This window comes from Salvelinus alpinus, chromosome 26 (assembly GCF_045679555.1).
Source record: "Salvelinus alpinus chromosome 26, SLU_Salpinus.1, whole genome shotgun sequence".
NCBI lineage: Eukaryota > Metazoa > Chordata > Actinopteri > Salmoniformes > Salmonidae > Salvelinus > Salvelinus alpinus.
Window position 1 is genome coordinate 4,592,983 of NC_092111.1, and position 15,277 is coordinate 4,608,259.

Consider the following 15,277-nt stretch of genomic DNA (forward strand, 5'->3'; position numbering starts at 1 on the left):
GTTTGTGGTGCACGCTGCTCCCCCTCTTTTTCTCCCTCTCATCTCGAATTTCCTGACTGTAGGAGTTGGCGGCGTTAACCCTGTAAATGCTGGCTGTAATATGATGCTGTCGGAGCTGTAGTATTTTGTTGACTGACGTCGCCTCACAGTTGGATTCACGACGTGTAGGTCCGCCTCAGCCTTGTCTCACTTATCCGAAGTTGTTATGGAGTTACATGCACTAAGGAGAAATAAATGATTCCCTATCATTGAAAAAGAACCCCAAGACAGATATGACCATTTTGTTTCACGTGAAGATCATTTGTTCTATTTGTGAGAGTGGAACATGTGTCGTGGTGTGAAATGGGACAGAGAACGTGATCAAATAAGAACGTTTCGTCTATTACATGGTGAATCCGAATTATCTTGTGTAGTATAGACTTGCACACAAGGCGAATGCAAAAGCCCTGAATTGTGATTTTCTTCTTCTTCGAACGACTCTCCTTTTGTTTATGAACATGTCACATTGGTCCTATATGGAATGTTCACAATGTTAAGAGTTATAGACGTGGGCTATTCTCAGGCCTTCTGGTCTCTGAAGAAATATCACACACGATGTGGCTCGGTTAACCTCTCATAAAGTTTAGCTTGCTACGTCTCTGTACCTGTGGCACAGACACCTCTTTCAAATGTAATGTATTGTTGACACAGCTTGTCACAGTGAGCCGGTCATGCTTTCCTCTGCAGAACAGTGGGACAACCACACCCTTAGGCAAATTACAGGATGCCTGAGTTTAAGGCTGCAGATGTTGAGCGAGAGAGGGGATAATTACCTGCACTTGTGAAATGAGAAACACCCATATACCCCCCTACACTAAATCGATTAGTCTGATTAACAGGACAATAAAGTAAAGTTGTAATGCAGCCAGCTAGCCATAAGAGGATGCTAAAATAGCCAGCAGTCTGAGTAGCTCTTTATCTGATGCACAATCTTCTTTAAATTCGATTTTCGGGTCTAATTTGTTGTTTTCCTGAATCTTGGTAAGGTACCGTACCTTGGCTGGTAATGACTCTTGACCCTAAGCGACTCAGACTGACGAGTCAATCTCACAGGAAGTCACTAGAGGACCCACCTATTTAGATAAGGGATTTCTACAGCGTTGTACTTTATTTATCCTTTATTTAACCAGGGAAGTCACATTGACATTGACATCCCTTTTTCAAGTGAGCTCTACTTGTTTTTTTTAAAAAGTAATATCCTTACTGTATGACCCAAATCGTGTTAAGTTCACACTTGATTCTATTGAATCGGCAACTAGACATGCTAACTGATAATATGTTGGTTTGACTGTGAAATGTCAGGCAAACATTTCTTTGCACAACTAGGCTGTGGGTTATCTCTACCTCTGTGTGTTAATATTTAGCCGCTTTTGCATTTGACCTGGTCAACTTTCAGCACTGCACATGTTGCACTGCAGACAGTGCATAGGGAAGGGCAGAAGTCTATCACATTTGTGGTTTCATTGCTAATGCTACCTTAGGTGCAGTGTTTTCACTGGTGTCGTACCGCATTGGACTTCTTTTAGCAGATTATTGGATGGCTTCTGTGTTTGATGAACTTGTTACACGTTCAAGATAAATACTTACAGTTGAAGTCGGAAGTTTATGTACACTTAGGTTGGAGTCATTAAAACTCGTTTTTCAACCTCCACACATTTCTTGATAACAAACTATAGTTTTGGCAATTCGGTTAGGACATCTACTTTGTGCATGACACAAGTCATTTTTCCAACAATTGTTTACAGACAATTATTTCACTTAAAATTCACTATCACAATTCCAGTGGGTCAGAAGTTTACATACATTAAGTTGATGTGCCTTTAAAGAGTTTGGAAAATTCCAGAAAATGATGTCATGGCTTTAGAAGCTTCTGATCGGTTAATTGACATAATTTGAGTCAATTGGAGGTGTACCTGTGGATGTATTTCAAGGCCTACCTTCAAACTCAGTGCCTCTTTGCTTGACATCATGGGAAAATCAAAAGAAATCAGCCAAGACCTCCGAAAAAGAAATTGTAGACCTCCACAAGTCTGGTTCATCCTTGGGAGCAATTTCCAAACGCCTGAAGGTACCATGTTCATCTGTACAAACAATAGTATGCAAGTATAAACACCATGGGACCACGCAGCCGTCATACCGTTCAGGAAGGAGACGCGTTCTGTCTCCTAGAGATGAACGTACTTTGGTGCGAAAAGTGCAAGTCAATCCCAGAACAACAGCAAAGGACCTTGTGAAGATGCTGGAGGAAACAGGTACAAAAGCATCTATATCCACAGTAAACCGAGTCTTATATCAACATAACCTGAAAGGCCGCTCAGCAAGGAAGAAGCCACTGCTCCAAAACCGCCTTAAAAAAGCCAGACTACGATTTGCACATGGGGACAGAGATCGTACTTTTTGGAGAAATGTCCTATGGTCTGATGAAACATAAAATATAACTGCTTGGCCATCATGACCATCGTTATGTTTGGAGGAAAAAGGGGGATGCTTGCAAGGCGAAGAACACCATCCCAACAGTGAAGCATGGGGGTGGCAGCATCATGTTGTGGGGGTGCTTTGCTGCAGGAGGGATTGGTGCACTTCACAAAATAGATGGCATCATGAGGTGGGGAAATGATGTGGATATATTGAAGCAAGGTCTCAAGACATCAGCCAGGAAGTTAAAGCTTGGTCGCAAATGGGTATTCCAAATGGACAATGATCCCAAGCATACTTTCAAAGTTGTGTCAAAATGGCTTAAGGACAACAAAGTCAAGGTATTGGAGTGGCCATCACAAAGCCCTGACCTCAATCCTATAGAACATTTGTGGGCAGAACTGAAAAACCGTGTGTGAGGAAGGAGGCCTACAAACCTGTCTCAGTTACACCAGCTCTGTCAGGGGGAATGGGCTAAAATTCACCCAACTTATTGTGGGAAGCTTGTGGAAGGCTACCCGAAACATTTGACCCAAGTCAAACAATTTAAAGGACAATGCTACCAAATACTAACTGAGTGTATGTAAACTTCTGACCCACTGGGAATGTGATGAAAGAAATAAAAGCTGAAATAAATCATTCTCTACTATTATTCTGACATTTCACATTCTTAAAATAAAGTGGTGCTCCTAACTGACCTAAGACAGGGAATTGTTTACTAGGATCAAATGTCAGGAATTGTGAAAAACAGAGTTTAAATGTATTTGGCTAAGGTGTATGTAAACTTCCGACTTCATCTGTATATTGGTCACATTTTGGATGACGGGGGAGGGACAACCATGGCCGCCCTGGCAGAGAGCACTTGTTTAAGGCAGTGCTTTTATTGACATGGGTGCCTTTGACCTAGTTCAGTTATAGGGAAGGTGAGTGTGCAGCTGGCGAAGGGAGTTTACCCCCCAAACAGTTTAAAAAAAGAACTGGCCAACTCACACACACAGCAGAGGTTGGGTGATAGTGCCTTACTCAACCCTGTGCTCATGGCGTGTGTATCCTGGATACCACCATAACAGACTGGAAGTTCCCCAGACTGGCTCTGTGGGTCTATAGGCATGTGTGCTATTCAGTGGCTGTGTCCCAAATGGCACCCTATCCCTACAAAGTGCACAGCCATATAGGGAATAGGGTGCAATTTAGACACACCCAGTGTGTGTGCTTTAAAATTAAAGAACCATTGGCACAGCCACAGTGCAAGGTCTTAGCGTCACTGCTGAGTGAATACTTCCGGCGCCGGAAAGAGATGGCTGCCTCGCTTCGTGTCCCTTGGAAAATATGCAGTATTTTGTTTTTTTACGTGTTATTTCTTACATCGGTACCCCGGGTAATCTTAGGTTTCATTACATACAGTCGGGAGGAACTACTGAATATACGATTAACGTCAACTCATCATCGTTCCTACCAGGAATATGACTTTCCCGAAACGGATCCAGTGTCTTGCCTTCCACACAATACAATGGATCTGATCCCAGCCGGCGACCCTGTGCGACGCCGAAAAAGGGGAAAACGTGGCGGTCTCGTGGTCAGGCTTCGGAGACGGGCACATCGCGCTCCACTCCCTAGCATACTACTCGCCAATGTCCAGTCTCTTGACAATAAGGTTGATGAAATCCGAGCACGGGTAGCATTCCAGAGAGACATCAGGGATTGCAACGTGCTCTGCTTCACGGAAACATGGCTAACTCAAGGGACGCTAACGGAGTCGGTGCAGCCAGCTGGTTTCTCCATGCATCGCGCCGACAGAAACAAACATCTTTCCGGTAAGAAGAGGGGCGGGGGGGTATGCCTTATGATTAACGAGAAGTGGTGTGATCATCATAACAACACACAAGAACTCAAGTCGTTCTGTTCACCTGATCTAGAACTCCTCACAATCAAATGTCGACCGCATTATCTACCAAGGGAATTCTCGTCAATCATAATCACAGCCGTATACATTCCCCCACAAGCAGACACATCGATGGCCCTGAACGAACTTTATCTGACTCTTTGTAAACTGGAAACCACACACCCTGAGGCTGCATTCATCGTAGCTGGGGATTTTAACAAGGCTAATCTAAAAACAAAACTCCCTAAATTCTATCAGCATATCGATTGTGCTACCAGGGCTGGAAAAACACTAGACCATTGTTACACTAATTTCCGCGACGCTTATAAGGCCCTCCCCCGCCCCCCTTTCGGAAAAGCTGACCACGACTCCATTTTGTGATATAGTCAAGGACCATATCACCTCCACCCTACCGGACACCCTAGACCCACTCCAATTTGCTTACCGACCCAATAGGTCCACAGACGACGCAATCGCAACCACACTGCACACTGCCCTAACCCATCTGGACAAGAGGAATACCCATGTGAGAATGCTGTTCATCGATTACAGCTCAGCATTTAACACCATAGTACCCTCCAAACTCGTCATCAAGCTCGAGACCCTGGGTCTCGACCCCGCCCTGTGCAACTGGGTCCTGGACTTCCTGACGGGCCGCCCCCAGGTGGTGAGGGTAGGTAACAACATCTCCACCCCGCTGATCCTCAACACTGGGGCCCCACAAGGGTGCGTTCTGAGCCCTCTCCTGTACTCCCTGTTCACCCACGACTGCGTGGCCATGCACGCCTCCAACTCAATCATCAAGTTTGCGGATGACACTACAGTGGTAGGCTTGATCACCAACAACGACGAGACGGCCTACAGGGAGGAGGTGAGGGCCCTCGGAGTGTGGTGTCAGGAAAATAACCTCATACTCAACGTCAACAAAACAAAGGAGATGATTGTGGACTTCAGGAAACAGCAGAGGGAGCACCCCCCTATCCACATCGACGGGTCAGTAGTGGAGAAGGTGGAAAGTTTTAAGTTCCTCGGTGTACACATCACGGACAAACTGAACTGGTCCACCCACACAGACAGCGTTGTGAAGAAGGCGCAGCAGCGCCTCTTCAACCTCAGGAGGCTGAAGAAATTCGGCTTGTCACCAAAAGCACTCACAAACTTCTACAGATGCACAATCGAGAGCATCCTGTCGGGCTGTATCACCGCCTGGTACGGCAACTGCTCCGCCCACAACCGTAAGGCTCTCCAGAGGGTAGTGAGGTCTGCAGAACGCATCACCAGGGGCAAACTACCTGCCCTCCAGGACACCTACACCACCCGATGTCACAGGAAGGCCATAAAGATCATCAAGGACAACAACCACCCAAGCCACTGCCTGTTCACCCCGCTATCATCCAGAAGGCGAGGTCAGTACAGGTGCATCAAAGCAGGGACCGAGAGACTGAAAAACAGCTTCTATCTCAAGGCCATCAGACTGTTAAACAGCCACCACTAACATTTAGCGGCCGCTGCCAACATACTGACTCAACTCCAGCCACTTTAAAAATGGGAATTGATGGAAATTATGTAAAAATGTACCACTAGCCACTTTAAGCAATGCCACTTAATACAATGTTTACATACCCTACATTACCCATCTCATATGTATATATACTGTACTCTATATCATCTACTGCATCTTGCCATCTTTATGCAATACATGTACCACTAGCCACTTTAAACTATGCCACTTTATGTTTACATACCCTACAGTACTCATCTCATATGTATATACCGTACTCTATACCATCTACTGCATCTGCCATGCCGTTCTGTACCACCACTCATCCATATATCTTTATGTACATATTCTTTATCCCTTACACTTGTGTGTGTGTGTAAGGTAGTAGTGTGGAATTGTTAGGTTAGATTACTGTTGGTTATTACTGCATTGTCGGAACTAGAAGCACAAGCATTTCGCTACACTCGCATTAACATCTGCTAACCATGTGTATGTGACTAATAAAATTTGATTTGATTTGATTTGATTTTGAGTGAATGTGTGTATTTGTACAGCTTTTACTGTACCTTGCACAGACCAAGAAAACAGTATTTATGTATCAATCTATGGCCCCATTGAAGAGCTTTGGCGTGGGATTTGAGTTGATCTTGGCAATGGCTTCTCCTAATAGTAATAGTGGGTAATAAAGCAATCTGTTCATGCAGCCAAAGCGGTAGACTGTCTTTGTTTACGAGTTTCATTGAGATGTGATGAGAAACACTTCCTGTTGTGTTTTTTTCTCAGATGTTATTATTTTACTGCACCTTTATCCTTGATTACTTTGGTATTGTACTTTTCACCCGTTCTTGATCAGTTCTTATAAGCAGTTCTTGATTGAATCTTTATCTAATCCAGGGGTGTCAAACGTACGGCCTACGGGTGGGTTGAGTAAAAACTTGAACTCAATATACTTTAAAATGACTAGGACAAAATTGAAACTGTGTAGAAAGGATAACGAACCTAAACTCCTACTCCTACGTTCAAACAGTTTCTTGACTGTCTAGCTTGCTAATAATCACTAGACAGTCAGGGAGCATTGAAAATTCCAAAAATGATGGATAGAGGGGGGAAAAAATGCGCATTTTGGCAGCAAGGAAATAAAACCAATTTCCAGTGCGGCCTTCTGGACCACGTTGAAGACTGAATGCGGCACCCGGTGTCAAATCAATTCGACACCCCTGATCTAATGTAATAAATGATACACCCTGGCAATATCTAATGCTATTTGAGGACACTGGGTCTCGAAAAATACACACAATTCCACCAATACAATGTACTCCACCAAGATTCAACCAATACTAAATACTCCACCCGAATACACAGTACTCCAATTCCAGAGATTCATATGCACATGTGTGCGCAAAGATGTGCCTACATCTTTGTCCCTCTCCAGCATCTTGGCATGTCCTCAACCTCTCTCATTTGCCGCATGTCCTTGCTGATGGGATGGCACTGTTCCATGTGCAGGTGGCACCGCCTCTCTGAGCACTGTCTAATTGTGTTTCATAGGTTGAAGATCCGGCCACGCCTGCCACCACCCTCATAGAACAAAACTGTCTCGCTCTTTTCAGGGAAATGCCATCAACTACCTCTGCGAAACGCTTGACTCACAACTTCCAACAAAACAGCACTTAAAAGTTTATAAAGATGAGAAGGGAGTATGCCAAATAGATTGATTCATAGATTTATAGTCAGCATTGACAATAAATGCCTACATTGTGTGACTAGTCCTTAGGAATGTTTTGAAATGTGAAACTTATAATCTTATCGCCTTAAACCTAGTTTGTAGTTTTCTATGAAAGTTTGAATACTATTTTATAGCACACTATATCTTGATCCTATCAGATGTTCTATACATACATTAGGACATTAGGTGACCTGAAAGGGCGGGTTCTAATAAATCCTTTACATCCTTCTCTCTCTACGTGTAAGCGGTTCAGTCACATATTTTCGTAATTGAATGCAGCCAAACATTCTTTATGGCTCAAAAACTACATTAACCCTAAATATGCATTTTGTTATGATCCTTTTCTTTCTTTTTCATATTCTCTGTTAGTTAATTTATTAGTTAAAAATGCTATAAAATAGTTTAATGACATGGATGATGAAAATATAAAAAGGGGAAAAAGAGCCAATTTATTCAACATTTTGTGCAATGCTCAGTCTAGCAACCGTGATCTAATCCTGGCTGATTAAGCTGCTGAGTCTAAAACCAACCAACTCACAATGCATGTACACCCAATGTTTCAGTCTGTTACGGCGATATTACACTGAATGCATTGAGGAACTAAGTAAGCATAATAAAGTTTGGAAAATGAACTGACTCCTAATGGATTTTATCCATTTAAAATGGTTTTGAATGAATGTGTTTGGGAATGGCTTCTTCTCACAGGAAATGTACTCATTTTGTTTGTCTTATTTTTAACATCATTAAAAGACACTTTGGAAAATAAATGATGCATTGGTGTTGTCCTTAACCAACACAGCGAGGAGGAAATGAACACATCATCACACTTTCTATTAACTGTCAAACAATGCCCTTGTCAACATGAGATGAAAACCTGGTGGAGAGTAATATTGTACATGAAAGACAGCCCTGCCAGTTGAACGAACCTGGTTGAGAGAATGCCAAGAATGTGCAAAGCTGTCATCAAAGGGTGGCTACTTTGAAAGAATCTAAAATATATTTTGATTTGTTTAACCCTTTTTTGGTTACTACATGGATCCTTATTGGATCCTTAGAACGCCTTTATGTGTTATTTCAAAGTTGTGACGTCTTCACTATTATTCTACAACCTGGAAAATAGTAAAAAATAAAGAAAAACCCTGGAATGAGTAGGTGTGTCCAAACTTTTGACTGGTACTGTATGTAAAAAAAAAAAAAAAAAAAAAAATAGATGTAATACATTTGACTAATTTAGCATAGTGGTTCCCAACCAGGGGTACTAGTACCTGGGGCTACTTGGCCTATCCACAGACGGTACTTGAAGACTTGTGAGACCATAGGCTTACTGGTAAAATGCACAGGGGTACTCCTGCTGAGCAAAATGCAGTTGGTGGTACTTGGTGGTACAGTAACCGAAAAGGTTGGGAAGAGAAATGGTGCCAAAAGGCAGTCTAATATATGAAATGACCAATGAAAATGTGATACGTTTAACATGCGTCTCACCTGTGGCAACATCATATGGGCATTGGTGACTAGTGCTATTGACACCATTCCTTCAGGGATCATTATGTAAAAGTTGAAAAGAAACACCCTCTAGCAGCTAGTAAAAGAGACATCGCGTGTCGGGCTGAAACCGTTTAAAGTGAAACAGTCCAGGCAGATTGTTATATTGGGGATGGCCTTTAGTATCGCATTTCAATAGCACCGATTAAGAACGCTTTGTCCCACAGAGGCGGGCGCGTGTAGAATGAAGCTCCGAGAGACTGCGCTCACTGGGTCATTTCATAAATAAAATAATGTGGGCTGGGCTTGAGAAAGTGAATATTTGACTCATTGTAACTTAATACGACAGCCCCTTGTTTTTTTCGTTGTATGTTGAAGAGATAGAAAATAAAGACGTCTTTTGTTTCGAACGCCGTGTAGTTCCAGGGGAACTTCTTTCGACAAAGCAGAGTGCGCGCGCGACACAACTTGTGCCCCCGGGTGGCTCCGTTTTGGTATGGCGAACGCTAAAGATACTCCTACCGCCGCTGCTATGTCTTCTCGGTATTGCGGTTTTGAACAGGAAATTATTTATGGACGTGCAAATTACATCAATGAAATGAGCTGTGGAGAAGTGGGGTCCCATTTGTACAGCAGAATGTGTTGCGCAGGTAAGCAGTGTCCAACACGCCGTCAATACAGCACTGCTGGACTGGAGAGGAGGAGATCTGGCAGAGAAGCGTTGGTTTGGGCAGATAACGTTAACCTATTCCATGCCATCATTAGTAAACACGACTGTAAAGGACTGTTGGCTCAGGGTAGCAAAATTGTAAAATCAGACATCTCAGAATAACTGTATAAGTAACTTGTAAGTGATCTCTGCAGTAATATTAAAATAAAAGTTATATAGACTGTATTGTTATAATTGCGGTGTTACTATATGACAAAAAGTGCTTTATTATTTTGGTGAAGAACCAGTCAACCTCTTAATTATCAAGACCTACAGTGTGTGTTGTTTATTGTATGTGACTTTCACCAGTGTGTCTGAAATAGTTTGTTGATTATATTATTTCCGTGCAAGTAGACCAATGCATAACAGTACAACCTGGACTCTGGGGTAGAGGTAACATAGTAAATGTCAATCTGAGACACTCCAATTACTATGGTATGTTACATTTCGTGTGGTATGTATTAGTTTGTGGATGTCCATCATCCATTTCGTATGATATGTTATGAATTGCAATTCGTACAATATTTGCTAAATATATGAGACGGTGGCTAACATTAGCTAAGCTAGGGGTTAAGGTTAGAAGTTAGGTTAAAGGGTTAGCTGACATGCAAAGTAGTTGCTAAATATGTCCGGAATGAGTTTCGAACACGCAGCCTTTGGATTGTTAGACATTCGCGCTATATGCCCACCCATCCACCCCGATCAATCGCCATACTTTTGTTTTTGCCGTAAGTAACCTTCCCTTATGTAACCTAGCCCCCCTTTCCCCACTAACTCAGGCTCTATCAGACTTACGCTTTCTGGTGCTCCAGAGGTTTTTGGATAAAACTACACATCTATAAAATCTAGTTAATTGGCTCCCGGCTCCTGTGTGTTTTGGTCTGTTGTCCTGGAAACAGCTCTCACATTTCATTTTTCCACAGTCTTGCATGACTGTCGAATAACATTTGCCAGAACTCTACTAAATGTTGACCTAGGATGTTAGTAGTCAAAATGCTGATTAGGTGGTAGACTAGACATGCAGAGGAAAAGGTATTGCAATTAAGTTAAGAGGGGGAACTTAGTTCAAGTTTAATTAACCCTGATTAACTTGATAATTTTTTTGTTGTTGAAATTCTTCAGGGTGTCAATAAACATTTCTGATCAACAGGGCATGTTTCTGTAGTGCCTTGTTTTCAACAGAAGAGGGAGACAGCTAATTCCACTTACTTATGCCTGGGATACAATTTGGCCTCGTAGTCATTCTTGAAATATTAGAGAGTAGAGAAATTATAGTAGAGTGTAGAGTATTACTTTATTAATCCCAATTTGGGAAATTGTTTTAACACAGCATTCATCATCAATGACAGGACATGCAACAATAACCACCACATTATTTACATATATACAGTGGGGAGAACAAGTATTTGATACACTGCCGATTTTGCAGGTTTTCCTACTTACAAAGCATGTAGAGGTCTGTAATTTTTATCATAGGTACACTTCAACTATGAGAGACGGAATCTAAAACAAAAATCCAGAAAATCACATTGTATGATTTTTAAGTAATTAATTTGCATTTTATTGCATGACATAAGTATTTGATACATCAGAAAAGCAGAACTTAATATTTGGTACAGAAACCTTTGTTTGCAATTACAGAGATCATACGTTTCCTGTAGTTCTTGACTAGGTTTGCACACACTGCAGCAGGGATTTTGGCCCACTCCTCCCTACAGATCTTCTCCAGATCCTTCAGGTTTCGGGGCTGTCGCTGGGCAATACGGACTTTCAGCTCCCTCCAAAGATTTTCTATTGGGTTCAGGTCTGGAGACTGGCTAGGCCACTCCAGGACCTTGAGATGCTTCTTACGGAGCCACTCCTTAGTTGCCATGGCTGTGTGCTTTGTGTCGTTGTCATGCTGGAAGACCCAGCCACGACCCATCTTCAATGCTCTTACTGAGGGAAGGAGGTTGTTGGCCAAGATCTCGCGATACATGGCCCCATCCATCCTCCCCTCAATACGGTGCAGTCGTCCTGTCCCCTTTGCAGAAAAGCATCCCCAAAGAATGATGTTTCCACCTCCATGCTTCACGGTTGGGATGGTGTTCTTGGGGTTGTACTCATACTTCTTCTTCCTCCAAACACGGCGAGTGGAGTTAGACCAAAAAGCTCTATTTTTGTCTCATCAGACCACATGACCTTCTCCCATTCCTCCTCTGGATCATCCAGATGGTCATTGGCAAACTTCAGACAGGCCTGGACATGCACTGGCTTAAGCAGGGGGACCTTGCGTGCGCTGCAGGATTTTAATCCATGACGGCGTAGTGTGTTACTAATGGTTTTCTTTGAGACTGTGGTCCCAGCTCTCTTCAGGTCATTGACCAGGTCCTGCCGTGTAGTTCTGGGCTGATCCCTCACCTTCCTCATGATCATTGATGCCCCACGAGTTGAAATCTTGCATGGAGCCCCAGACCGAGGGTGATTGACCGTCATCTTGAACTTCTTCCATTTTCTAATAATTGCGCCAACAGTTGTTTCCTTCTCACCAAGCTGCTTGCCTATTGTCCTGTAGCCCATCCCAGCCTTGTGCAGGTCTACAATTTTATCCCTGATGTCCTTACACAGCTCTCTGGTCTTGGCCATTGTGGAGAGGTTGGAATCTGTTTGATTGTGTGTGGACAGGTGTCTTTTATACAGGCAACGAGTTCAAACAGGTGCAGTTAATACAGGTAATGAGTGGAGAACAGGAGGGCTTCTTAAAGAAAAACTAACAGGTCTGTGAGAGCCGGAATTCTTACTGGTTGGTAGGTGATCAAATACTTATGTCATGCAATAAAATGCAAATTAATTATTTAAAAATCATACAATGTGATTTTCTGGATTTTTGTTTTAGATTCCGTCTCTCACAGTTGAAGTGTACCTATGATAAAAATTACAGACCTCTACATGCTTTGTAAGTAGGAAAACCTGCAAAATCGGCAGTGTATCAAATACTTGTTCTCCCCACTGTATATATATATATTTTTTAAACACATTAAGAAACACAAAGGCACATGCACCAACCATAGTATCCCTAAAAGGAATAGTCTGTTTCAAGTGCTGTTTTCTATCCTACTCGGGGAAAACAGGCAACAACATTTTCCAATAGAACGACCTCATAAAACAGTTAATCAATTACACTCATTAAAAATGACCGTTTTAAATAGACCTTTTCCAAACTAATATACCGGTATTTGTGATCTGTTCTTTGCAGTATTTTTGGAGAAGGATGCATTTAGGAAGTGTGCAGTTTTTACACGTTTAAAATGAAACGTTAATAAATAAAATGTGCGACACATCAGATTTTTGTATACAGCATACAACCATGTTTTTAAAAAAAATAAAAAAATGGTGTGTGGGCCGATCAATGTCACATGTGGCTTTTTTGAGTCATAGGATTGTGTGGTAGTTTTGAATACAATAACACATGTACAATATATGAGATGAGAATATAGTTTGGGTACTGGAGTATTATTTTCTCATGAAAAACCAGGGGCACATATATGCTCTAAGATTCAATTCCAACTCAATTGCTGCGGAGCCAAGAGACTGCGCTGCAGCAATAACAATGACAGTAGTGAATTTTACTAGCTAGTATTTTCTGCCCTCCGATGCCCACGGGCTTCAATACCTTGGCCTTGCTTTAACGAGCTCCCCAAGATTCATAGCATTCCTACATCGACATCATAAATCAGAACCAGCTGTGTGTGAGTCATATTATCTCTTGTGTTTTCTGAAAATTCCTATCTTCATTATTGATGGCCATCACATGCAGAGAGATTTGGTGGGTGGGTGGAGTGGAGATGGCGCCATTGGTGTGTTATCACGGGAAGGAGGTTCCCCGTCTGTAGGGAGGGTGTGCACACCTACACCCTGAGCAAGAATGTACTATAGAGTGTCAGGCGTCTCCTCCCGCCAAAGCAGTCATAATAAAACTGTTATCACATCTCTCATGTCTTGGCATTGTATCTGCATGCAGGGGGGGGGTGTCTGTTCATATTCAATGGTTACATTTCCTTTTGGAATTCTCATATATATATATAAGTACAGGTGATCCTAACTGAGCTAAAACGGGGAATTTTTACTAGGATTAAATGTCAGGAATTGTGAAAAACTGAGTTTAAAATGTATTCGGCTACGGTGTCTACAGTTGAAGTCGGAAGTTTACATATACCTTAGCCAAATACCTTTAAACTCAGTTTTTCACAATTCCTGACATTTTATCAGAGTAAAAATTCCCTGTCATAGGTTAGTTAGGATCACCACTTTATTTTAAGAATGTGAAATGTCAGAATAATAGTAGAGAGAACGATTTATTTCAGCTTTTATTTCTTTCATCACATTCCCAGTGGGTCAGAAGTTTATATACACTCAATTAGTATTTGGTAGCATTGCCTTTAAATTGTTTAACTTGGGTCAAACGTTTTGGGTAGCCTTCCACAAGCTTCCCACAATAAGTTGGGTGAATTTTGTCCCATTCCTCCTGACAGAGCTGGTGTGACTGAGTCAGGTTTGTAGGCCTCCTTGCTCGCACACGCTTTTTCAATTCTACCCACATATTTTCTATAGAATTGAGGTCAGGGCTTTGTGATGGCCACTCTAATTCCTTGACTTTGTCCATTTGGAAGACCCATTTGCGACCAAGCTTTAAGTTCCTGACTGATGTCTTGAGATGTTGCTTCAATATATCCATATCATTTTCCTGCCTCATGATGCCATCTATTTTGTGAACTGCACCAATCCGTCCTGAAGCAAAGCACCCCCACAACATGATGCTGCCACCCCCATGCTTCACAGTTGGGATGGTGTTCTTTGGCTTGCAAGCCTCCCCCTTTTTCCTCCAAATATAACGATGGTCATTATGACCAAACAGTTCTATTTTTGTTTCATCAGACCAGAGGACATTTCTCCAAAAGTACGATCTTTGTCCCCATGTGCAGTTGCAAACTGTAGTCTGGCTTTTTTATGGCAGTTTTGGCGCAGTGGCTTCTTCCACGCTGAGCGGCCTTTCAGGTTATGTCGATGTAGGACTCGTTTTACTGTGGATATAGATACATTTGTACCTGTTTCCTCCAGCATCTTCACAAGGTCCTTTGCTGTTGTTCTGGAATTGATTTGCACTTTCCGCACCAAAGTACGTTCATCTCCAGGAGACAGAACACATCTCCTTCCTGAACGGTATAACGGATGCTTGGTCCCATGGTGCTTATTCTTGCGTACTATTGTTTGTACAGATGAACGTGGTACCTTCAGGCATTTGGAAATTTCTCCCAAGGATGAACCAGACTTGTGGAGGTCTACAATTTATTTTTCTGAAGTTTTTGCTGATTTCTTTTGATTTTCTCATGATGTCAAGCAAAGAGGCACTGAGTTTGAAGGTAGGCCTTGAAATACATCCACAGGTACACCTCCAATTGACTCAAATTATGTCAATTAGCCTATCAGAAGATTCTAAAGCCATGACATCATTTTTCTGGAATTTTCCAAGCTGTTTATAGGTGC

At 42.3% G+C, this 15,277-nt stretch overlaps 1 protein-coding gene across 9 annotated transcripts in view; it reads left to right on the forward strand.

Annotated features, from left to right (window-relative positions):
* LOC139554258 (plectin-like) overlaps positions 1-15,277 on the forward strand; it is a 192,924-nt gene that overhangs the window by 115,087 nt on the left and 62,560 nt on the right. The window contains exon 1 of one of the 9 annotated variants that reach the window (XM_071367004.1): positions 9,137-9,695. The exons of the other annotated variants lie outside the window; for them this stretch is intronic. Within the exon in view, the coding sequence (XP_071223105.1) occupies positions 9,542-9,695 (154 nt within the window). The 5' untranslated portion in view covers positions 9,137-9,541. Of the gene's footprint in view, positions 1-9,136; positions 9,696-15,277 lie in introns of those variants that run through there. 9 annotated transcript variants of the gene reach the window in all.